At 35.8% G+C, this 26,649-nt stretch overlaps 1 protein-coding gene and 1 long non-coding RNA gene across 3 annotated transcripts; one reads left to right on the top strand and one right to left on the bottom strand.

Moving 5' to 3' along the window:
* Positions 1 to 86: 86 nt before the first annotated feature.
* LOC109163193 lies at positions 87 to 16,571 on the bottom strand. Its single transcript, XR_002051216.1, has 3 exons — positions 16,560 to 16,571; positions 9,520 to 9,523; positions 87 to 323 (listed from the first exon to the last, which is right to left on the bottom strand). It is a non-coding gene; the product is annotated as an uncharacterized LOC109163193 (long non-coding RNA).
* Positions 15,848 to 24,729, top strand: LOC109163192 (DNA topoisomerase 2-binding protein 1-A). Of its 2 annotated transcripts, XM_019311950.1 has the most exons (18): positions 15,849 to 16,136; positions 16,252 to 16,294; positions 16,375 to 16,496; positions 17,190 to 17,297; positions 18,296 to 18,440; positions 18,522 to 18,613; positions 19,077 to 19,170; positions 19,287 to 19,746; positions 20,550 to 20,692; positions 20,882 to 21,177; positions 21,733 to 21,900; positions 22,701 to 22,991; positions 23,130 to 23,543; positions 23,624 to 23,668; positions 23,744 to 23,829; positions 23,987 to 24,080; positions 24,222 to 24,300; positions 24,425 to 24,729. In XM_019311950.1, the coding sequence occupies exons 1-18, from the start codon at positions 15,957 to 15,959 to the stop codon at positions 24,445 to 24,447; spliced, it is 2,883 nt and encodes a 960-aa protein (XP_019167495.1). In that variant the 5' UTR covers positions 15,849 to 15,956; the 3' UTR covers positions 24,448 to 24,729. The 2 variants fall into 2 exon arrangements, with proteins under 2 accessions (XP_019167494.1, XP_019167495.1); XM_019311949.1 differs by having other exon boundaries at positions 15,848 to 16,136; positions 20,891 to 21,177; positions 23,744 to 23,886; positions 23,955 to 24,080; positions 24,222 to 24,729.
* Positions 24,730 to 26,649: the final 1,920 nt, after the last annotated feature.

Genomic DNA, 26,649 nt, shown 5'->3' with positions numbered 1-26,649 from the left:
TATTACAGGTATTATTCATACCAATTCTTTTACACTATACTAACCTTAAAAAGAAATACTATATAAAACAATGGTTCATTCTATATGCCCATGGTATCGGCCAAAGAGAGCCTAAACTTGAATTTCAATACACCGTATTGTGTACACAATCATCCAAAGTTATAGAAAATATGATCTGACTCCAATACTAAAAGATCATAGCAATGAAGAAAATCATCAGATTGTAAAAAAGTGAAGTTTCATCAGTTTAATCCAAGAAATGTTAAAAATTCCAAAGCTAATTACAGATTTTACATTTAAAAGAATGACAGGGAAGGCAAAGTCTAAGAATAGCTGCAATTGAGAGATAAGGTTGATAAAACAACTACGAACCTGGTCTTGACCTTAAGCCAAGAAAGCTCGTATAATTTCCTTGTAAGGTTTTGAGACGCCTTTCCAAAGGCTATGGTTCCCTTCCACAATATCATACCTATTCACCATATAGTCATTATTGGCAATGTCAATTATCTTACCAAAGCAGTTTAAACATTAAAAAAAAAAAATGGTTCAGAACATCTAAACAAATTTTTCCCATTCTTTTCCATTTTTGGGGCGCAAGGTAATAGCTACATATATTATCAGACATACTAATTCACCGACTACATACTCCTAATCTTAGCCAAAGTGGTTCAGAACGTCGAGTATCCGCAGAAAAACAAGGATGAACATAATGTGAAATTACTTATAGTGATGAGTACTTTCATACTAATACAAAGATTTACTGTCAAGAAATCAAGGGTTATGGTAAAACACAAAATAATAAATTTTAAAAAACACTTACCAAGAACTCGGACAATCTCAGCTGTACTTCCACCATCATCAGAAACAGGAAGAACATGAGCAACACAAGTAGTTAACTTCTTAAGCTCTTCTGCAACACCATTAAAGGCTGTTCCACCTGTGTACTAACAACTTGTCAGATCCCATAGTAATGAGTGAACATAAGCAGCCAGAGCTAGAGAATGAAACAGAACTAATTCTACAATCCCATCATTTAATTAAAACTAAAAGAGGTACATTTCAGTAGAATGAGCAGTATAATGTAGAATGAGCAGTATAAGCCATTTGCCAATACTATATAAAATATTGTGCATTATCTCAAGTTCTGTGGATTTTCTACGTCTTTGCTTGCAAGAAGCTTACAGAAGATTTCCCCAAATTTTGAATTTCCACAATCACACCTAAAGTTTCTCTTGGTCCAGAGCTCCACAATCTATTCAAAGCAGTGTGAGGCACTCCATAAGGGAAAGCTTATCATACTTAATATGCACAGACAACATTCTGTAAAACTGAGACTTACAGTGCTATGAATCAACTTAAAATATAAAAATTAAAAAAGGGGTAGCATCATGGTAAAAAAAAAAAAAAAAAAAAAATCTTTTAGTAACAACACGTCAGTCACAATATTGCCACGGGATGAACCTTCTAACATACAAAAAAAAAAATTTAATTGACAATTTATCAAACAATTAGCTTCAGATCATACATGACTGATACTTGTAAAAGAGTAAAATCAAATCAATTTTAGATTAAATGAATATAAGCCTAGCATCAGAACAAAAAAAATTATGCAGGCAAAGCGAGATCAAAACTTTAAAATGTTATTCAGATTCCTCCAAGTAATCACAGAATCTTAGGGCACACAACAACAGAAATTGCCAAGAATGAAGTTTAATCAACGAATGAGAAAGGGGAAAAACAAGATGGGATTTTTTATTATTTTAATATTAAAAAAAAATAACCTTTTCAGATAAAATTGCGTAGGATAAAACTGAGGATGATTTGATTCAACGTTGTTCAGTCTATTCTGTGTTGTCTCGCGTTGCTTTGTTTAGATCGCCAGTGTTAGGGTTAAAGTTCTTAGGCCTCTTGACCATGAACGAATAGAGATGCATACATTGTTCAGTCTCTTCTGTGTTGTCTGGCGTTGCTTTGTTTAGATCGGCAGTGTTAGGGTTAAAGTTCTTAGGCCTCTTGACCATGAACGAATAGAGAGGCATACATAAATTGCTGGATCGCCGGTCGATCCTCTCGAGGAATCGATATCGACAGTCTGATCGGCTGAGCTTCTGAATTATGTTATTTTTCTTTGAATGGCTTCGGAGGAGGTGAAGACGGGTAAGTCGGCTGTGGAGATCAACTAAGGATAATAACTATTATAGAGGACTCACGGTCAACTAAGGATGGGATTGACTTAACGACAAACTAACGGTTAATTAAAAATTTTAACGGATGGACTAACGGTGTGTGGGTATTTAAGTAAATTTCATTGTTAAATTTAAATCTGATCAATTTTTTGATTAATCTGAGCCATTCATTTGATTAAAATCTGTGACGGACACATTTTCTACCCATTATAGGCCTAACTCTCTTGGGCTCTTATTAGTATAGTAGATATAGTAGATAGTAGATGTTTAAACTATTCATATTATTTTAGGATATACTTATTAACTTTTTCATATTAATTTTTATTTAAATTTAAAACTTTTGAAATTTGGTGGGCCATCGCCAATGCCCACGGGGTGGGGCGACATATTTTAGACCTGTATTTTGGCGAGCATTTTAGCCCGCCCCACCAGCCTGTTTGGACAGCTCTAAGGGCATCCATAATGTTTAACGGATATTTCTTTTTTAATCATTACTCAATAATTATTTAGACTACATATATATATATACAAATAAATACGGAGTAAATGTTAAAAAATCCTATATATAATAAAGCTATATGGTCTTGTGAAAATTGAATGTTGCATTTAATTTTTCACAAGACCATATGACTTTAAGATGTGAAAGTCTTGTGAAAATTAAATGGGCTTTAAGATGTGAAATTAAATTACTTTAAGATGTGAAAATTAAATGCAACATTTACATCTTAAAGCCATATGACTTTAAGAAGCATGCATGCAACCCCAAAGTCCATAAGTTTGAAATTAATATATAGCATAGCTATGTGGTTTAATATTTAAGATTGTTGATGTGCATATTGAGGACTACGGAGACAAAGATGCGTTATTCGTGGATTCATCGGATACTATCCAACAACACTCTCCAACTTAATTGACGTGAAGTAGGCTTAGTAACATTAAGATTATATTCTCGAATTATTAGTTCTCATCTTTTATTGATTACACACTTAATTCGATAGTATTTAGAAGAAAAAAATCAATGTTCTAACTAAGATTGTGATTTTGGTCTTTAAAGGTCAATTGTATGTTGCTACATCTAGAGGTAGAAATCTCAAAGGTCTAAAAATTTTGATCCGTGGTGACTCTAAAATTGTAATTCAATTACTATTGTAGTTTACTAAGTTCTTAAAAATTTATAATATTAAATACTATGTACTAAATTTTTAATATAGTTTAAGATTTGTAGTAATCACCCACCTTAAATATTATTTTAATTGTAAATATATTTTTGTTCATAATTTTATCATAGGAATTCACACATGATAATTATTAAATAACAAAAATTTTATATATGAATAAACTCCATATAGTGTATATTTTTATAATATATTTTCCGTGCATCGCACGGGACAAATACTAGTAACAAAATAAAGAAACAATGAAGTGGTAAAGTCATTTTCCTGTTTTTTGTTTTGTAAATGTGCAATCATCGCAATGTATTTCCACATTTTCATATTTTGATTAATTTGACACTTCGAATAAAGTTGTTAATATGATCGTAATTTGATAGGTTGGGTATCACAAATTTTGGCCCAACTTGTACAAAATGCATGTTGAATCCATATATCTGCTTAGTCGTTTTAATCAAATTAAACATTTTAGAACTTTAAAATTTTAAATCATTTTATTTTCCTTTCTTAATTTTTGCTTTTTGTTAATTGTTATTGCTTTTGAATTTGAATAATGAATCATGAATGACTTATAATTATGTTATTTCTACTTTGTTACTTCACTTATTTGAAAATCGGAACTTTGAACAAATTGTGATTAAATAAAAATTTATGAACTGTGTATTTTATATTTTTAATATTTGTGTAATGGTGTGTTTTGTGATTTTTTAAAATTGATAAATGCATAATATTGTTTTTTTTGTTAATATTTATCTATACTACTAGTTATGACACGCGCTTTGCGCGATTAGACTAATGCCCAATGAGTTTCCTTTTTGCTGGTTGTGTGTTTATTGCATGTTGTTTACTCGTGGTAGTGAATGACAAGGAATCGTGCAATGATGTTATGGTATATGATATCATATTTTTGCCTTGTTGTGTGTAGGATTGAGACCTCAATTGTATTATATATTCTTCATCTTGTAAGCGGTTATTGATATGTTGAAATCGTAGACCTTACAAGATGTTTATGTAGTTAGTCATAGGTTAATTTACTGTAAAACATGAGTGGTTGTGGGTGGTAAAGGAGGAATACATGTTGTTCCAATTGCATAACTTGTTTGCTCGTTAAGAGTAATAGTTGTTCAGCACATTTTCCAAACACAGATGCAACAAGGCATCCACTTCCATCAGTAATTTCCACATCCAGTTTACACCTATTATGTGTTTTTAGATTAGCATTGTTGTATTATGTTTGTGTAATGATTAAATTGATACTGACCTCCTTCTTACAAATAAATAAATAAACTGTCTATAAAAATTGTTACTAACCGTGGTGTTTCCACTGCATTCATTTCACGACAATGCATGCAATTAAATTGTTTGTCACTTTTCGCGTAAACCTTTTTCATACAATGACTACATCCAATGTACCATGTGTTTTTTATCTGATGCTTAAAGCTGATTTTTCCTTTTATCCAAGCAGGTTTATTCTACAAGTTGTCATGAGTAAAAAAAATGAATGTTAATGTTAAGTATAAAATATTGAATTATTGTGTAAAACTTTTTTTTTTATATATATACCGGATCAATTGATGGAGGGATAATAGCAATTGTAGAAATTTATGCAGTTTCTGGATTTGCAAGTTTTATTGCAGCGTCATTGTAGTGTCAACATCGTTTTTGTTGGAGATAATGAACCAAAATCGATTTAATATCCCTTAAAATAATATTTATATATATACACACGAAATATATATAAAATATTATTGGATATATATATCCGAAATATATATATACACACACAAATATATATAAAACGGATCCAAAGGTTATATATACGTATATCTACGAGAAAGATATAACAATATATATCAACCAAAAGGAACTTATAATAATCCTCGGATTATAAGTCCAATCCAACTAAAATGTCAAAAGATGGAGAACGGATTTTTGGTTAAAAGCATAATCCAAACAAGAAAGAAGGAGAAGGAAGAGAGAAATGTACGAGTTAGGCGAGTGCCTTTCTTTCCTTAAAACCTTATTTGCCACCTCCCAAAAGTGCTAGGAGCTTTGTGGCCTAGATTTCCCAGGATAAAACGTACAACGGTTCGACGTTTGAGCACCCAAACGAACGAACCCGGCGAACTAGAGCACGGGCAAAACACAGCTTCAAGAAGAGAGTAGGAGCAAAGTTTTTGGAGCTGGGAAATTAAAGCAGAATTTTCTGTGTTGTGTGTGACTGTAGTTCTTCACTACTTCACTGTGTTCAAACCTGCTGCTCTTATACTCTTCTTATATAGGAGTTTGAAGAATCAATAGCATTTAATTTGGCACTTAATGCACGATTTGTAACACCTGAAACAACCACCATTATTTGAGTTTTAATACAAAAATCAAACTGGAATTGAATACTGTAACAGTCCAGAACCAAACTAATGAATGGTTCATACTTTCGTGCAACGCCTCATTTGGCTAAGGCCGAAACCAGCTATGTGTTTCGAACCCACCAACACGAGAGGGTTTCGAACCCACCAACACGAGAGGAACTCTCCTCTCGTGTTACGCTGGCCTGTTTCGACCAAGCTGGTCTCTTTCGGCCTTGGCCGAAACAAGTGACTATTATGTTGGAAATGTATACCGAAAGTTGGCATAACTTAGCCCGCAAGGCCAGCTAATTTTCGGACGACATTCGTGCCCCCAGGTGCTGGCGCACACGAGCTCGGGCTTGAATCAAGCCTTTTTCAATCTCGTCTAGTTAGAATTTGATTTGCACCCCCCCCCCCTGCGCAAGAGAGCCTCTATGCTATACAATTCTACAAGCTCTAAAAAAGCTCTTGTATAAAAGGGGGGTCAAATCCTCTTTCCAAACCAATGTGGGACAAAAGCTCACTTTTTCCCTTCATTTTTCCAACTCAATGGGTCTACTTTGAGAATCAATATCTCATTCACCCATTATCCGTTTTGAGCGTACAATATATCAATCTCTTCGTCTCACTACGAAGAACCCGAATCCACTTTGACCCGACCCAAATCGGAAGTGGACCCCACTGATAATTGTACCACAAAATAGCCACTTAATATGCCATTTTAAGCTATTTTTTTTCCAACAATCCCCCACATGAATGAAAATTGATTTTCAGGGTATTTTGAAATCGGAAACAAACTGTGTTCAACGGTCGATCCCTGCATAGGATAGGTAGGGATCACTATACCCTTTGAACCTTCCCTTGTGAAGACATGTTTACTCTACTGGCTGTACGGTAGAACGCGATGTCTTTGAACCGACTGTCGTTTGTGTAGACGATGACATATCTCACACAGGAACCTCCCAATCATGCTCTGTTCTCATGAGTGTGCCCATTTTGGTCGTGGGTTACCGTCCTGGTTCTGCAAGAGTTTGTGAAGAATTGTGCCCATCAATTCTCCTTTGAAGCGACCCTCACTTCTCTCTCACATAGGTGATTCTTTTCCGAGTATCCCGCATACTCACACATGTCAACCGACATTCGAATCATTAAAGCATCAACATGCTAACCTTGCGCGGGAGTCACTGTTCTAACGAGGAGTGGTAGGGAGTCCGAGACCCCCGCAGTGACACGCTCCGTTCCATAATTTAGTTGTCCCATTGAACCTAGGTACCAGCTAGGTTGGGTGTCCATTATAGAACTTTTAGTCCAAGGGCTTTAGACCCATTCCTCGTTCCAACTTCTCAACAACCATTTGCTTACCCTCGGGTTAGCGAGTTAGCGGCCGCTACGTTATCTTTTGACATCACGTAGTCAATCGAGATAATCCCCGTTGTGAGAAATTGGTTAATGGTATTATATCTACGACTTATAAGTCTAGACTTACCGTTCCACATTTAACTCTGTACTTAACCAATTTTTGGCTTGACTATTGCAATGCACACAAATTGGAGGTACGAGTTTATATTTAGGAACATTCCCAGAAAAATGGCATAGCCATTCGGCCTACTCGCTCGCAACACGAGTGTAAGGCTCTCAGCTTTGATCCCGTCGGATCTTAGCTATCACAAATTCATTTCGAGAATTTCCGTCCAACCGACTGCACTGGCCTACGTAAGGACGTAGCCTTTAATGGACTTAGTATCCTTTGATATCCGAGCTATACTTTCCAAGTACAGCTAGATATCTCATGTAGTGCAGTCCAAAGTCACGAGCATACCTTAAGTATCTCATAACTCTCACTATTGCCTTCTAGTGCGTAACACTAGGGTTACTCGGATGTCTACCAAGTTCGTTAACCGCAAAGGCAATATACGGCCTAGTACAACCCCTTAGATACAATTAAACTACCAATAATCTGAATGTATTCTCCATGAGAAGTACAATCTCCGTGATTATTGGCTAGTTGTACGTTAGTATCTAACGTGTCCAAACCACTTGATTATCATCCTTTACAAGGATTCAATCAAACTTAGTGAGATTGGCTTAACACGAGACCATACGGTCTCTTCACGATTTTGATCTCGAAGATTAAATCTGCCAAACTCACACCTCTCATGTCAAATCTCAAATTTAACATGTTCCTGGTAGAATTGATCATTCGATCGTTGCTACCCATGTTGAGTTTATCGTGTATAAACAAGTAGTGATATCACTGTCTATCGTACGCAATACGTAGACACACTTTCACTTTCGTTTATACCAAACTCGTTGGTCATCACTGCATGATCAAAACCTCACATGCCAAACACTAAGGAAATTGTTTCGAACAATACAATGATCTCACCAATTACACACTTTCTTTCCATAGCGCGGAACCACAAAACCCTCGGGTTGTTCCACGTCTATTAAGAAAGCGATACATCCATTTCGATAAATTTCCAAGTCTCGCTAAACAGCTCTCGGGAAGTATCATCCTAATGGATTTCATTCTCATCTCAAGATAATACATATTGAAGTAATCGTGGCACTCGTGTTGCATGTAATATACAATTACAAGCCCGACCATTTTACTTCGATATAACCAACCGGTTTTATCTTCCGACTAGTGATCCGTTTAGGATCTAGAGGTTTTACAACCCGAAGGAAAAACAACCAGTTCCAAGTATGATTCTTTAAGATAGAATTTACTTCACTCTCGATAGCCTCTTTCGGGTTGGTCCACCTGTAGAAGTCACCACTTCTACATATGTTCGAGGCTCATTTTCTAACAACCATGTCAGAAAATCCAATTTCTTTTATAGGAAACAAGTTAGAATATGTGCGTCACATTCTAGCATGTATGTCAGAAAATCTGGACCAAAGGATTATTCAATCCTAGCTCTCTTGTTACGTCTAGCTTTGAGCTCGGGTTCTCTTTCATACCCTTCAATAATAGGTACGCCGAAAGTTCCTTTCAACGTGCTAGGTCCTTTATTGAACTTTCACAGAGATACATTCTCTAAAGAACAATGAATTTCTAGATTTAATTTATCGTGTTCTTATGTACGTCCAGACTATGGGACTCGTGTACTAAGAACCAATACACACCTTTGGCAAGACACCCCCACATTTCAGGCATTAGTAGGAAAATTTTCTACGTAGCCACAATTCGTAAGAATTTCATGCGGGTAACCTTATTTAAAAGGTACTTGCTAGTCCAAAGTATTGTCTCACCTCACATACTTTGAGGTAGACCCGAACTTATCAACGTCTTGATATTTATGTTCGGCAACAACGTTCGATTGAGGTGAATACCGTACCGTACTCTCGAGTACAATACCAACGCTTGCGCCGAAATCACCAATAGGTGTTTCACGTTCACCACATCGATCGTTCATAACCGCATTAATCCACAATTAATTTGGTTATCCTTTTATTCTTATAAAGAATAGACATGTGCTACACGTTAGCACATCTCGTAGGTGCGAACAGATCAGCACTTACGAATCCATTCAGTTTTGACCGACAGGCCACAAACCCGAATCAGTGCTTCCGAAATTGAAGCACGAATCAGTGCTTAGTAGTGAAGCACGAAACATGCTACACAAGGCACGAATCAATGCTGCCAAACTAACGCATCTATTCCAAAGCAATCTCTATTGCTCTTAAATTATAAACTCATAGCAACATTCGATTGCTTAATTTATAATTCCAGTGCTACCTAGCACAAGGATTATTAGTTAATTACACAATTAACCAAACCTCCTTTCGTGCTAGTCACATAGCACTTTTTACAACGCTAAATTTAATTAGCCACACACGAAAGGTTTAAGCTAAGTAGATTAGCATTGAGACCAATCATAATCTAGCACCTTTATTGCTATTACCAAAGCACCAAATGCTTAAGTTTTCAACACCTAAGGTGCAGCCACCAAGTGGCCGAAAGTGCCTAATTAGGCACTCTACCTAGTGCTTAATAGTACTGTTACAGTGTTTTAATTTGCACTTCAAAGTGCCAAATTAAATTGCACTTTCCATTAGTGCTACAAAAGCACTATTTACCAAAACACAATTTGTCTCAAATTAAATATACTAGTATAATTTGGAATTTTTGAACAAGTTAATTATAACACAATTAACGAGAACAAGTCAACCAAATTTTTCGACTAGTTGAATCAAACTTATATAATCGTTCTCAGAATATTAATTAAAATATTCAACACTTGAGCTGTGACGCTCACGATTATATAGCTATCTCAATTTTTGACAAATTGATCCTATTTTGAAATCTGTATCGTTCAACATGAATTAGAATCGAAGTTCTTTACAGGATTTCAACATGTAACACGCTTGTTACATTTCGTTCCGACCGTTAAGCCATTTTAGCATTTTCCACATAATGCTCCGTGATGCACTACGCACCCTTATTGAATCTTATATATATTAAAATATCACACAAAGAATATTTTAAAATATACAAAGTTCAAAACACACAAATGGAACAATTCATTTTATTCAACAATAAAATGTATCACAAGGATACTACAACATTTATTTAACGAATAAATAAATAGGAAAAATTACATTGGAAACCAATTTCCATTATTCCTATGTAGTAGTCCTTCGAGCCCGTGTGCCTTGTTCCATTCTCCAACTGTCCACACCACAAAGGGAGGTCCATAGCGCACATCGGGGGTACCTCGGTTGTGACCTCACTCGTCCAACCATCCACATGTTTTGAACATAGCGAAGTTGTCCTCAACCTTTTCACCAGGATGACGGTTCGCTTCATAGTGGCATTTTTCCTTCTTCTCGTAATCTTCTTGAAAGCTAAGCTTCCGTTTGAGTTTTCTTCGATTACGGTTGAAGTCATTTGTAACACTACCATAGTCCTCAGACCATGTAGTCATTACACCATCATAGGATCCTTCATGGCTTTTTGCCGATCCACTAGACAACACAATAGGTACCAATTGTGTGCCATTAACCACTGGTCTACCGGATCGTGAACCAAAGTTCTCCGGAGCACCATCGTGTGTCTTTGCAACTCCCATGGAAATATTATTTCCAACGTTGCAGCCATCAACTGGCATCACAGAATGTGCAACATCGTTGCCGTTCCTACCATTTGAATGTGCACCTCCGGCAACATTCACGGATCCAACACTTTTGGACTCCATCGACTTGTTCATTATCAAAATTGTAAGGTTTTAAGATTGTTGGAGATAATGAACCAAAATCGATTTAATATCCCTTAAAATAATATTTATATATATACACACGAAATATATATAAAATATTATTGGATATATATATCCGAAATATATATATACACACACAAATATATATAAAACGGATCCAAAGGTTATATATACGTATATCTACGAGAAAGATATAACAATATATATCAACCAAAAGGAACTTATAATAATCCTCGGATTATAAGTCCAATCCAACTAAAATGTCAAAAGATGGAGAACGGATTTTTGCTTAAAAGCATAATCCAAACAAGAAAGAAGGAGAAGGAAGAGAGAAATGTACAAGTTAGGCGAGTGCCTTTCTTTCCTTAAAACCTTATTTGCCACCTCCCAAAAGTGCTAGGAGCGTTGTGGCCTAGATTTCCCAGGATAAAGCGTACAACGGTTCAACGTTTGAGCACCCAAACGAACGAACCCGGCGAACTAGAGCACGGGCAAAACACAGCTTCAAGAAGAGAGTAGGAGCAGAGTTTTTGGAGCTGGGAAAGCAGAATTTTTTGTGTTGTGTGTGACTGTAGTTCTTCACTACTTCACTGTGTTCAAACCTGCTGCTCTTATACTCTTCTTATATAGGAGTTTGAAGAATCAATAGCATTTAATTTGGCACTTAATGCACGATTTGTAACACCTGAAACAGCCACCATTATTTGAGTTTTAATACAAAAATCAAACTGGAATTTAATATTGTAACAGTCCAGAACCAAACTAATGAATGGTTCATACTTTCGTGCAGCGCCTCATTTGGCTAAGGCCGAAACCAGCTATGTGTTTCTTTCGGCCTTGGCCGAACCCACCAACACAAGAGGAACTCTCCTCTCGTGTTACGCTGGCCGAACCCACCAACACGAGAAGAACTCTCCTCTCGTGTTACGCTGGTCTGTTTCGGCCCTGAGAAACTCTCCTCTCGTGTTACGCTGGTCTGTTTCGGCCTACGCTGGCCGAACCCACCAACACGAGAGGAACTCTCCTCTCGTGTTACGCTGGTCTGTTTCGGCCACTATTATGTTAACTCTCCTCTCGTGTTACGCTGGTCTGTTTCGGCCACTATTATGTTGGAAAAGTATACCGCGCTGGTCTGTTTCGGCCTACGCTGGCCGAACCCACCAACACGAGAGGAACTCTCCTCTCGTGTTACGCTGGTCTGTTTCGGCCACTATTATGTTAACTCTCCTCTCGTGTTACGCTGGTCTGTTTCGGCCACTATTATGTTGGAAAAGTATACCGAAAGTTGGCATAACTTAGCCCAGAAGGCCAGCCAATTTTCGGACGACATTCGTGCCGGCGCACACGAGCTCGGGCTTGATTCAAGCCTTTTGCAATTTTGTCTAGTTAAAATTTGATTTGCACACCCCCCCCCCCCCCCGCGCAAGAGAGCCTCTATGCTATACAATTCTACAAACTCTAAAAAAGCTCTTGTATAAAAGGGGGGTCAAATCCTCTTTCCAAACCAATGTGGGACAAAAGCTCACTTTTTTCCTTCATTTTTCCAACTCAATGGGTCTACTTTGAGAATCAATATCTCATTCACCCATTATCCGTTTTGAGCGTACAATATATCAATCTCTTCGTCTCACTACGAAGAACCCGAATCCACTTTGACCCGACCCAAATCAGAAGTGGACCCCACTGATAATTGTATCACAAAATTGCCACTTAATATGCCATTTTATCGTTTTAAAAATATTATCAACAATAAAATTACTTCAATTTTATGTCGTGCATCGCACGAGTATAAATACTAGTTCATATATATATATATATATATATATATATATATATATATATATATATATATATATATATATATATATAGAGGTTATTATTATTATTATTGTTATTATTATTATTATTATTATTAATTAGTTCATAGTTTACCATAATTATGGTAAACTATGAATTAATAATAATAATAATAATAATAATAATAATAATAATAATAACAACAACAACAACAACAACAACAATAATCCTTTATATAATAAAGCTATATGGTTTGGGAAATAATTAATGTTACAATTAATGCCACAACACCCTTTATTATAAAATAAAAATAAAAATAAAAAGCACAACATTTAAAAAATAAAATAACTATATATTATATAATCATATAAAAAATATATTTTTGAAAAATAAAATAGCTATATATTATATAATCATATAAAAATGTGTTCAATTAGAGTTTAAATTTACACATATAAAATTTGAAATTTTTCTTTCCAAATGTAATTATCTTAGTTATAATTCGTATTGTGAAAATTATAATATAGATGAAATACAATTCAGAATAAATCAATGTAATTATGTAAATTCTCTCTATAAGTTTATTTGAATATGCACATAATTAGAGATTATATTAACCATACAAAATTATAATTTTAATTTTAGTTGTAATTTTGTATTGTATAAAAATAATAAATACTTGACAAATGGAAGCTCAAAAATATTCTTATATTAAATAATTTAAAATATTTTAATTTTTTTATTTTTTTATTTATATTTATAATAACATAATTTTTTCCCGTACATAAGCGCGGGTAAATTACTAGTAATAATAACCTCTCTCTCTCTCTCTCTCTCTCTCTCTCTATATATATATATATATATATATATATATATATATATATATATATATATATATATATATAGGCTTTGGTTCCCATGAGGTCTCTATTAAAAGTGAGATCATGAGGACTCATCACCACTATGAACTCATTTAAAATTGATGATTGAGATTGATTGAGTTTTATAAATTAATTAATGATAGATTTTAAGCATAAGGAGAAAAGAGTAATTGTGTTAGTGTAGTTATTTTTGGTGATAATAATAATGTAATATTTAGCATACTAATATACTAAATATGAATGGTAATAAGTAATATATTTTTGTGATTGGGGAGGAATATGACGGTAAATAACGCAGAGAACGGTGAAGCAGACATCGGCGGTAGCTTGTTCATGCTGGGAGACAACACGGGTATGTGGTCATGCACTGAATTTTAATTTGTTTTAGAACGGAAGTTATTGTATTAGATATTAATGGCGTGTGCAAATTCTTCGACTTGGATGTGCGGTAGAGGATGACATTTTTTATTTGAGAATGATTTTCTATAATTCATTATCCTCTTGTAATTGACCGCAGTGAGTGTTTTTTATTTTTAACGTGGGGAAACAAATACTAAAACAGTAGAGGGTATGGTATATGGGGGTGGGTGCGTGGAGGTGTTAGGGTGTGTGCGTGTTTGTGGGTTTAGGAGTTGAACAATTTTTTTATGATTAATTTTGGGTGGTGTGTTCCTAAATTCACATAATTTGTATGGTGTGTTCGTGTTGACGGTTTAGAGAGATGAGCAGGTTTCAAACATTCTAATATTTTTTTATGATGGCGTGTGCGTGTAATTGTACGGGCTTGTTTATGTATTTGTTTGGGTTTGTTTTTAACGTGTTGTGGGAAAAATCCTAACGCCGTAGAATTATGGTAGTTGGTGATTTGTGCGTGAAGTTATTTGGGTATGTGCGTGTATATGGTTTGGCTTGAGTGAATAGTAAAATGTGAGAGGGACAGTTATCGGACATTTATTTGGGTTGGAAAACATTCTCATACTTTGTAATTGGGTGAGTGCACGTATTTGGTTGGGCACGTGCGAATTGTAGAATGCGATCTTTACAATGTTATTACTAGCGTTTGATAAATTTAGAAAAATAAATAATATGATGGGTATGGGTAAATGCAAGTTCATTGTCTGGTTTTTTTAAGTAGTGATTGTATGGGTAGAATTAGTTTGTTTATGTTGTACATCCTAGAATTATTATGCGTTTGTAAGTGCGTATACGTGTTATACATTATCTTTCTTATTTGTTGGTTGGATTCTTCAAATTTTTCCAAAGTTGTCGCAATTGCAGAACTAAGGCTACTGAGGGATAGCTTCCTTCATTAATATTCGTCTCTATTTCGGAAGACTCAGAGAATAAAGATATGAAATGACTAAAATGTCCAGGGTAAATCGGAGCTATCGCCGGAGTAGTGACGGAATATGGCTAGAGGGACTGAATTTGCGAAAAACAATTATTTTCGGGGACCAAATTGATGAATACGCGATTGAGGGACTACATTGACAGTTCGTAAATAACTGAGGGACCAAATCATTGATTCTCCCTTTAAATAATTATATATCGGTCCAAATATTCAATCCATTCCTTGCATTGCACATCCGAAAATACTAGTTATGTATAGATAAGATTAGAGTAAATACCAGCGGAGGTCCTCTGACTTTGGTGGCAATACCACTTTTAGTCCTCAACTTTTAAATCAACCACTCTTAGTCCTCTTACTTTTTGTTTCTAGCCATCTATGGTCATTCTGTTAAACTTGACCATCTAATGCCGTTTTCTCAAGGATAATTCAGTCATTTCATAATTAATTTATTAATTATTATGTTTGTCGAGTCATACCGAGATATCCCGACGTCGTTTTGGCACAACCTTCGTCCCGGCTTTTGTACGGCATTTTGATTCACGAGCTGGTTTTGTACACGTTCATAGCTGGGAAAATCATTATTTGACTATTCTGATGAGGAAATTAAACATAATAATTAATAAATTAATTATGAAAGGACTGAATTATCTTTTAAAAAACGGCATTAGATGATCAAGTTTAACGAAAGGATCATAAATAGCTAGAAACAAAAAATAAGAAGACTAAAAGTGATTGATTTAAAAGTTGAGGACTAAAAATGGCAGTGCCACCAAAGTTGGAGGACCTCCACCGATATTTACTCATAAGATTATTAAAATCTGCGGATCGAGACAAAATTGCACCATCTTCCCGCGTTAAAGTTTCAATGCCTAAAAAGTAAAAACCTAAAGGAAATTTCCCCAATTAAATCACTCAGGTCTTCGACACTCCTAGTCCTGGCTCATATACTCTTATGTCTTCAGTTCACCTGGATGAGCGAATGTAGGTAGATAGTCGAAGAAGATGATCATGGCGAAGGTGTTCAAGGGAGCCAACGTGTTCATGTCGCGGAACCTGGTTCCGCCGGAGCACTTCGACGCTCTTCACGACGCGCTCAAGCTCAACGGAGCTCAGGTCTTCCTCTGCTGTGACCCCTCCCGCAACGCGCCCGACGACTACCACATCATTTCCTCTATCGATCATGTAATCCCCCTTTCTTAGCACTCAGCAGCCTCTCGCTTTCGAATTAAATTCTACAGTAATTCATCTGTGGAGTTCTACAGTTGTGGCTTATCCAGGTTCCCTTTTCAAATTGCAGGAGAAATTCGAGGATCTCCGCTCCAAAAAATGCAATTTGATTGGTAATAACCGAGTATTTCTTTACATTGACTGTACATTGACTCTTTTATATTTTTGCTCATCTTCTCCGCTTGTTTGCCAGGTCCTCAGTGTGTGCTTTTTTGTGCCAAGGAACAGAGACCACTGCCCAATCAAGGTTTTACATGTTGCCTTGCAATGGACGGAGTCAAAATACTGGCATCTGGTTTTGAAGCGGATGAAAAGGTACACTCACTGCGTCTACCCTGTCATTAAGCCTTCTACAATTGTGGTGTTTTCTTGATCAACATAGAAAAATCAAGAGTTGAACGTACCTGTACTTTTCTATCAATGTGTACCAAGTTTCTTCCTTATTTCAAGGGAGCAGTTTTGTATTTGAGGAATTAAAGCATCCTGCTTTTAACTTGTCATTGTATCTCTTTACTTCACATCTTGAGTACAATTTGCACTTGTAATACTTTTTTAGGTCTATTTTATGATGGTAGCACTTTAGTGAAGTGCAAAAATGTTTTGGATTGTCTTTATAAGGTTATATAGTCAGGTGTATCGTGTATGCCAGGATGCATATCTAATTTGAGCATGTATTCTTCTATCATCTAGAATTAATTGTGCTTGTGTTGAAAATTCATTATTCTGCACAAAGTGGGGATATTACTAGAGTTCAAACTCAGAACCTCATTCCCAGAGTATAAAAGTGCTAGGTGTCGCATTGGATGAAGGCCTATTATTTTTCTCAAAAATATTATTTAAATATGTAAGAGCTTGAGCAATACTTAAATAGTATAAATTTTCCCTTTAAATTATAGTCAATTATATATTGTTTTTAATTCAAGGTTCTTTTTTATATAGCATATATTCTTCCTTTTTTCAGCTGAATTCAAGATTACTTATCCCTTCTTCACTGTGTATATCTTGTAGGTTGAAATAAAAAAGCTAGTAGAAGCAATGGGAGGAGTTTTGCAAGCAAAAGCATCAATGGATGTAAACTTTGTCATTGTGAAGAATGTTTTGGCTGCAAAATACCGAGTATTGTTTTATCCCTTAGTTCACTGTTGTTTTACTATGTTTGAGAAATTAGTTTTGTGTGAGAGACTTGCTTTCCTCAATCACAGATCACCTACCTCCTCACTCTCTTTCTCCTTCTATCTATAAAGTTAGTATGTAATTTACTTGGGGACAAGTTTGGACTTGATGCTCCTCCATCGACCACTTGCAAAAACATGTAATTGTAAAAGAAGTGACTTAGTGTAGCCTGCTTAGACTTTAAGGGGAAATGCTTTTTAATTTTTCTTTTTTGGCTATTATGGGATGAATAGAGTAATTGCTAAGATGCAGGATCCAAACAATGAGAGAGCTAAAAATTCCCCCAAAATCTCTCTGGAAAAGTGACACAATGTAAAGAGTTTGTGGTTTAAACAAGACTATAGGAAAGATTAAAAAAAAAAAGGAAATAACTTTTATCTTCTCTACTTGAAAATTTATATGGGTTCTGCTCCTAATAATAAATGTCAAATAACAATGGAATGAAAAGTGGTGCATTAAATTAAAGTAGTGAAATTTAATTATTGGTTAAGCGTAGTTAGGAACCACCTTTGAGGGTGTTGACATTTAGTCATACAACTTGATATTATGCACATATTTACAAATGGAGCAAGTCTGAAATTTGTGAATAATTTGTTGATGCTATATCACCTGATGGTTTGATGATCCAATTCTTGAGCTGCTACTACGAGGAATGGTTCTCCCTTTTCCTATCAATGAGGTGTGTGGCTTGTTGGATTATTCTTGGATATCCATCATATCTGAAAATCTTCTATGGAGAATTTCTTTTATCAACATTGGTCCTAAGAGATGCCCATTACAGTTGCTCCCTGTCTGAACTGTGTTAATTAACCTTGAGTATATGAATATGTAGTCAGACATTCATTTTTTTATGGTTATTTTCCTTAAACTGTTAGGACCACAAGGTTTTTTCACTGAATATGTCAATATCTTGTTTCTCTTCTGTATGTGGTCATTTGCAGTGGGCAGTAAATGTACTGAAGAAACCAATTGTTAGTATTAATTGGCTGCATCAATGTTGGAAGGAGCATCGCTTTGTTCCTCATGAGTCATTCAGGGTCCACCCTTTTTCTGGGCTCACCATCAGTGTCACCAGAATTCCTGCAGGTTTTCTAGTAATCATGTCATGGAAATATAGAATGGGTCTGCCTTTTATGTGTTTTTGAATTCCATATGTTTCTGTCTCAGATGAGAGGAAGGAGGTGGAAAAGATTGTCTTACAAAATGGAGGCAAATATTCTCCCGAGCTGACCAAAGCCTGCACACATTTAATTTGCCCTATATCCTTTTTATAGGCATGATTTGACTTGTTTGTTTAGTTTATGATGCAACATTAGGCGTGATTTTTTGGGGAGACATATTTGTTATATGCAGGCCAATATACTAAGTCAAATTTGCATCAAATGATCAAATATTCACCACCAGGAATATCCAGAATGCTTTGCATAAATTGTAAATTAGCTGCATGACAATATAAGTGTAACTAACTCAAGGTTCTTACTTCCTCTTTTTTCTAGTTGGGAAACTACTTTTGTTGTCCCTAGAGCCCTCCATCCCAAAAATATACTGTTTCGCCTGCTCGTACTCTAATGAATGAGTCTTGAGTTTAGGTTCCATCAAAGGATACATTTAATGTTTGCTTTTATTCCTTATCTTTGATTCTAGCATTTAGAAGGTGCATATGCATTGAAGTTGATTGAGCATTGCTGCATTGGGCGTATTTGTTTTCTTGACTGTTGATAAGCTCCTGTAGGTGATAAATACAATGTTGCCAAGAGTTGGGGTCACATACGCATAGTTACCAAGAGGTGGCTTGACCAATCTGTTGCCAGAGGAGGTAAAGTTTTTCATTAGTGGGTGCAGCATCTTTTTCTTCACTATTTTAGAGTTCCAACTATGAGATAGTTTTTGCTAGGTGTCTGACTTTTCTTCCATTCTTTTTGGGATGAATAGCTTGCCTTAATGAGGAGTCCTATCGTATTCAGGGCAGTTCTGCATCTATGAATTCAGTAAGAATAAAAAACCGACACAGCTTGGAGAATGTTATTGAGAGTGTTCAAAGTATGTCCACTGCAACTGTATCGAACTCTCATGCTGTGGATTCAGATATGGGGGCCACTGATTGTCAGAACACGTCTTCATTTTCCGGTGCTCCTTTCTTTTCCAAAGGGGATGAAAGTGATGCACCCACTGAACAGCAAAAAAATAATACTAATTTTGATGGATGTGTTGCTGGTGACTCTCAAACAGATGATAATGATTTATACTTGTCAGATTGTAGACTTCTAATTCTTGGTTTTAGTGCACCTGAAATGCGTAAACTTGTCAACATGGTTCGTAAAGGTGGTGGTTCTCGTTACATGTCATTCAGTGACAAGTTGACACACATAATAGTTGGATCTCCATCTGAGATGTAAGATCTATGATCCCTCCTATGCATTATAGTATAGTTATAGTTGTGCAAAACTCTAAAGTGCTGAACTACTAGCAAGATGATGCTGATCAGCTGATATGCCCAGTAAGGCAGTAAATCATCATAGCAATGAGTTAGTTATATTGTAATCTACTCTTTTCATTTTTAATATACCGCAATTAAAACAAAAAAAAAAAAATCATAATTCAGGTCGTCACCACAGTCTATATCCCCATCTGCTAGCTGATTATGCCTAGTAAGCCATAAAATCTACAATGGATTTTGTTTATTACTTCTATTTCATTCTTCTGTAAGATTCTGCATGATGTACCCAGTAAATCATCACAACAATGTTTTTTGCAAGTATTTTGTAGCCCACTTGCGAGAAAGTTTTTAATTTACTATGTTCTATTTTATTTATATTGCTTCACTTTCATTATCCATAATCTATACCCCCATCCTCTAGCTGATTATTTATCCTAGCATTTATTTGAGTTGTCTTAAACTGAACTTGGCTTGCAAGATTTCTATAGCGAGGTAGTCCTAAGATGAAAATCTCTTTAATAATTGTAAAGCATAGGTCACTCTTATAAGGCTTTGTTTTATTTGTTTCACCAATTTGCTCAAACCCACACCAATCGGCTGGTTGGACTATTCAGGTTTATCAGCTCTATGGTGAAAATATGCTTTAAAGCTGTCACCTTGTCTCACTCATAGGTTACTGCAATAGTCTTGTATCATGATACCCCTTACACAATTTGCTTTTATACTCTTCTCATATGCTAAATTTAACTGTTTTGTAGTGAAACCAAAGAAATAAGAAATCTTGCAGCTTTGGGTGTAATTCATGTTGTAAAACCAGATTGGCTTGCAGATTGCATTAGTGAAAAGAAAGAAGTTCCTGTTCTTCGGAAGCATATTGCAAATGATTTACTTTTTCCCAGAGGTGTGCTATTTTAATTACTCATTTTTTGTTGTTATTGTTGCTGTCATCTTGTGAGCTCTTTTTTTCGTCGATATTCTTATTGTTATGGCATTTGAATATGATGTTTGCATGCACTTGATTACCTCCATCAGAGTTTATTAGTGCCTGCTACTTTATTGCTGATTACATATCTTGATAACTTAAATAATGGATCATCAGCGAGCGTCGCTGTTGTGAAGCAAGGAAAATCAAATGAAAATGTTCAGCACTACAAGAATTTTGGATCTGGAAATTTACTGGAGAAGAGAAAAGAAGTAGAAAACATAAAAAACAAAGGAGCTTCTCAGATAGAAAAAGGATCACTCCAACCGCAGTTCTGTACTTTGAATTCTAAAGAAGAGAGGAAGATGCAGGCAAGTTCCAGCACAGCAGCTGAGGATAAAAAGTCATCTATTGTATTTAAGGGAAAGCGATTTTGCTTTTCAAGCTCCTTCCCTGCTAATCAGGTCAGCATTTTAACATCGCGAACTTTCAGAAACGAACAAAGCTTCTACAGTGAAAGGATTCTGTTACTCTTAAGATATAAAAAATTCTGACCACCCTCTGAACCAGATATTAATCATATTTATCAACCTTAAAAGTAGACCTATATTTTTGAGTAAAAGGCTAAAAGATAAACTTCTTGGAAATGACCCTGAAGATAGTGAGACCTGAAGGCCAATACAGGCCTTACAGTGCAAAAGATCATTTAGGGGAAATGCTCTTAAAATTCCATTGAATGTGTGCTTAGTTACCACTGAAAAGATGGTTGACTTAGGGGCAGCCAAACCATGATTGCTGATTTCATTTGCTGTGTAAGGCAACAGTTACACTGTCATCATAAGTTCATGACAGTTATTTTTTGCACTACAAATGTGCTATAATAAACTGTTTTAGTTTATCTCATAAGCATTTATTCATACCCCTACCTTTATGTTACTTTTGCCTCCCACTCACCATTTGCTCTCTAGCTCCATTCACCATTCAAATATGATGACAAATATCCATTTATGTCTGGCCAGAGAGCTGATATTATAGGGTGGGTGAATCAAGGGGGAGGAGAGTTGGTGGAAGATCAGATTCAAAGAGATGTGCATTTCACTATTGAATGTCATGGTGCGGTGCCCTCTCAGACAGATGCTGCTAGGGTTACGTATGTGTCAAGTCACTGGATTAAATCTTGTTTAGAGGTAATTAATCTTTTTGCGACTGAATCTGAAATTCCTAATTATTATGGAAATCCAAGCTCTTTCCAGTGTATTTTGTCAAGGCACTGGTTTATGTCTTGTTTAGAGGTAATTTAACCATTTTGCGAATCTGAATCTGAAGTTCCTAATTATTATGCTAATGCAAGCACTTTTCTAATGTGTTTTATGAGGGGAAGAATGCATATCTTAAAAAACTCATTCAAATATTATGTTGTCCGGAAATTTATTTGTGAGTTATTAGTTTCATATTATTCTATTTGAATGCTTTTTGTAACACCAATTCTCAGAGATCCAAATGCAACCCAATATGATTGAGGCAAAATAGCTCTCTACTTTTGTGAGACATGAAACATAGTTTTTATGATCTGGCATATAGGGCTGTCTTATTTCTTCCAGATAGCTTATTAAAACTAACTCTCTTGAGACTTATTTATCTATTCATTCATTCTTCTCACTAATTGTTTAGTGCATCAAACTTTGGCGGTCCATGCCTCCAATCTTGTAGTTTAAATCTTTTATGTTTGCATCTTTTTTTCGACTATTGTTTCTTCAAAATCATTGGAAAACTTTATTTTCTTCCCATGGCATGGATACTTGGGGAATTGATTTATCATTTTCCTTTTTCTTTTCCATCCAGCTTTATGGTTTCATGGATAGTTTTTAAGTGACTAGTGAAAGGTGTGGAGTGATCTACCTAACTCTGGATGTATTTCTTTTGTGCTTGAGGTATTTCCATTTCCTGCAAATGAATGCTAATGAAGTTGGAATTTCATTTTATGAAGGATGGACACTTGCTGGATGTTGGCAGTCACATCATCTATTCTCCACTTCCTTGTCAAGTACCTTTCCCTGCATTTAAGGGCTTTCGTTTGTGTGTTTCACAGTATGATGTAAAAGAAAGGCAACTGCTAAGAAATTTATGTGTTGTCCTTGGAGCTAAGTTTGTTGAGAAATTGACTACTAGGGTCACACATTTATTATGTAAATTCACCAGTGGCCCAAAATATGATGCTGCTTGTAAGTTACGTATCCAACCAGTAACTTGTGAGTGGATTTACGAGTGCATTAAGCAGGTTTGCCATTTGCTTCCCTCTCATTTTCTTCCATTACCTCATTGCATCCATCCTTCTTTTCTTGCCCTGTAAACATTTATTTTTGGAACCTGTATGCCTTCACATTTATGAAGTCCACATATCATTTATTGTCCACAGAACACAATTGTTGCTCCAGATCCATTCTATCCAAAAGAAGTAACTACTGAAGATCGAGAAGCTGGAATTTGCACAACGAGCCAGTTTCCTACACAAGCTGTTCAGATGATATCTGAGGATAATGTTTCTCAGCTTCAAAATCAGTCTAAAGAAATCAACAGTGTGAATAGTGAAGCTTTCACTGCCAGAAGTTCTGCAAGGGAAGAAATGAAGTATTTGCCCAGTAGTAGCAAGAAGGCAAGGCTCTTAGCAGATGAAAAACTAAAGTGTCCGCTATCATCTCTATCCAATCAAAGTGATGCTATATCTGGGGCAAACCCTCCAAATAACAGGAGGATGGAAAGCACCAAAGATTGTGCTATAATGACCGATGTAGCTAACCTTATTGAGGATTGTTTAGAGCAAACAAGCAAGGTACATTTGTTTATATACAGTAGCTGTGAAAGTGATCCTCGTGGGTTGGTAATAATCTTTTTGATTGTTTTTGGTGTTAGAATCACAATCCAAAGTCTCCATCAAGAAATGGCTGTGATAAAGACGTATCCTTAAGCTTTGCCTTCTTGCTTATTCTATGCGCTTAAATTGAGTGAATGCAGTCCTTAATTAATTAATAGCTCTTCACTTCTGAGTGTACAATTCTTGGTCAAGATCATGCAGAACCGCAGTCTGCTCTGAGATTGTCTGAGCACTGGACAAACAGGTATTTTCTCCCTGAACTTTTTACGGTGATGAACTGGACAATCTCTATGAGTTCAACAGTCTTTGCTTGACCCCTTGGACTAACATAGGAATAGATATGGTGTTTGCTTGTGTGGATAACATAATATTTACATTATGGTTTTCACTTTTCACCTCAGATTTGATAAAAAGGACGACTCTCAACCTCTTCATGAAGATGTACCTGCTACTGCCTTTTACGATGGATTTAGCGATCCCCAAACAGAGTCTCAGGTTCCTTTTTTTTTTTTTTTTTTTTTTTTTTTTCACTATGAACCGCTAACACAGTAACTAGGAAAACCAGGGAAGTAGGGCAGAATTCTCATCAGTCTTGTTCTATACTTTGCTAAATTCATTTATGATGATTTGTTACAGGTGGTTAGTTATGCGCAAGATTTGTCCGGTATGCAAATGATTATAGACCGGGTACGGACAAGCAATCCTAGCATGAATTAAAGGCCTGAGATGAAGATGTACTTTATATCCTCCTAGATGCTTTGTCAGGCCAGAGCGTGTGTGGCTTTTGGGGTTGGGAATTCAACCTTTTGGGAACAATTAAAGGCTTGAGATTCATTTAGTCGATCTCGGGGATACTGGGTAATCACAGTAGTGATTGTAGCTGGAGGGTGATGAATGGTAAAGTTCATCTATCTGGTGGTTATGACACCCCTATAATGATATATGATGCAGAAGAAACATTGTGACATTTGGTCGGTCCTAATTATATTAGGATCCAAAGCTCACTTTGTAGAGGAAACTTGTATAATGTAGTCTTTTCTTTGAACACTTATTAGTTTGGTACTCTTCAGTTTATTGCATCAAATTATGAATGATTGTAATTTAACGAATCCGCTGTTATAAACAAACGTCAAAATTTCTACCCTGTGATACCAACCCACCATTCCCCCTCTATATTTTAACTTCTGCTGATAACACTCCCCGTGTGAATACCCGCTCAATATATTACGGGGAGTAAATTTCAATTTTGGTCCTGTGATTGTTGGGGTATTGTTAATTACAATTCATGATTTTTAAAATTGTTAATTTAATATTTTAACTATTGAATTTTTATCAATTTTGGTCACTTCAGTCAAATTTTGTCGAAAAATTTTAATAAGTAAAATAATAAGGATATTTTTTTATTCATTTTACTCTTTCCTTTCTTCTTCGACGAGCTATCATATTTCTGGCCAAATCTTTTCTTTCTTCTCAATCTCAATCTTCTAGCCGCGGACCACTATTTACGATCAAAATAAAAATAAAAAAATTACCAGCACCATTTTATGGTCTTCTCCACCAGAAAAGACGACTGGATGACCGATCGATCGTTTTCTTTGGTGGAGAATACGATTAGACCGATCATCTTCTCCATGGAGAAGATGACCTTCTGGTTGCGACCAAATCTAGTTGTCTCCTCTGTGGAGAAGATGACCGTCTGGGTCCCCTTCTTCAGTGGAGAAGGCGAATGGTCACCTTCTCTGTTGTAGAAGACGACCGACCGATCATGATTGTCGAATTTTTTTAAAATTTAAAACGTCGACGGATTTTTTATCGCTGGAATTATCGTTAGAATTGTTAATTTGTTATGGTTATTTCAGGTAAATTATCAGTTATTGGGTTTAGATGCACTAAAATGATAAGTTTGAATGTTTAATTGTACTTGTTTATCAAAAAAGAAAAAAAAATTGACAACAATTTAAAAAAAAAAAAATTAAAAATACGCACCCAGTAGGTGTGTGCACACGCCTACTAGGCACAATTCTTGCGCTCCACGCGCATTTTTTTTCCTTTTCTCTCTCTCGACGAATCTCACAAAAAATCATTCATTACAGGAGAAAAATCACGCTCCACATTTGATAAAAACTAACATTTTTTCATTGTTTCAAAAACCATAAAAAAAAAAAAAAAAAAAACATTAGAGATGCTCTAATTTAAAGTGAGTAGCAGCCTTTAAAACTTTTCTGAATTTCTAAACCCTAAAATCGTTTCACAGTGCTATATAAGCTTCGCATATTGGGGCTACGGATGTTCCAAGCCTCTCCTCCGCCTTCACCACCACTCCGATCGCAATGAAGGGCCATAGCGACTGGGTTACTCCCACCTCGATGAATGCCTGCCTTCGTTTCAGCCCCCACTCTGCACTCCGCCATCCCACCATGAAAACCTGGAATCTAACCAAAGCTTCGTTCTACTCTTGGCCACATTTGGTATGTAAAAGCTGAGCCCTATTCTAGCATTGCCTTCTTGCTTTGTTCTTTCCCCTAATTTGAGGATGCCTTTATATTCTGTTCTTAAAGCTTATCAATTTGCTGTGCTGTTTTTGTATAATCTTAGAAATTTGTATCTCATATCAATGTTGTATCAATGTACCATTGATATCACATTCCTCGTTTGCTTTTATGTTTTTGGTATAAAAGCAAACATTTTGACATTCCCCCCAGTGCTTTTGGGAGCTTTCAAGGAATCGATATCATAATGGTATATGATTGATATGATACACATTGTAGATTTAGGTTTGTGATTGAATAAGTAATGAGGTGTTATTGTGTTTGTCAATTGCACATAGTTCTTCTTGGGATTCTAGTTAATGATTCCAAAGATTTTATCTGTGCATATAGTAAACTAAATGGCCTATCTGCTTGAGCTATCTCCTCCCCCTTGGAGTTGAGCTCCAATGTTGTAGGATTACATTTTCTGTTTGAGAGGACAGTTCTAAAATGCAGTATATATAGTCATGGGTTTTATTTTGCGATTGAATCACTATCTTAGTGTTAGTGTAGTGTTTTGCTAATTGCACATAGAT

Source organism: Ipomoea nil, unplaced genomic scaffold, assembly GCF_001879475.1.
Source record: "Ipomoea nil cultivar Tokyo-kokei standard unplaced genomic scaffold, Asagao_1.1 scaffold2975, whole genome shotgun sequence".
Classification (NCBI taxonomy): Eukaryota; Viridiplantae; Streptophyta; class Magnoliopsida; order Solanales; family Convolvulaceae; genus Ipomoea; species Ipomoea nil.
This window is presented reverse-complemented; position numbering and strand designations above follow the sequence as displayed.

Excerpts from the sequence above, each read along its gene's own strand:
- LOC109163192 (XM_019311949.1), top strand. The coding sequence starts at position 15,957 with ATGATCATGGCGAAGGTGTTCAAGGGAGCCAACGTGTTCATGTCGCGG. Across the intron at positions 18,614-19,076 it reads GCACACATTTAATTTGCCCT|GCTCCTGTAGGTGATAAATA; the intron begins ATATCCTTTTTA and ends GACTGTTGATAA. Across the intron at positions 23,544-23,623 it reads GTTTAGAGCAAACAAGCAAG|AATCACAATCCAAAGTCTCC; the intron begins GTACATTTGTTT and ends TTTTGGTGTTAG.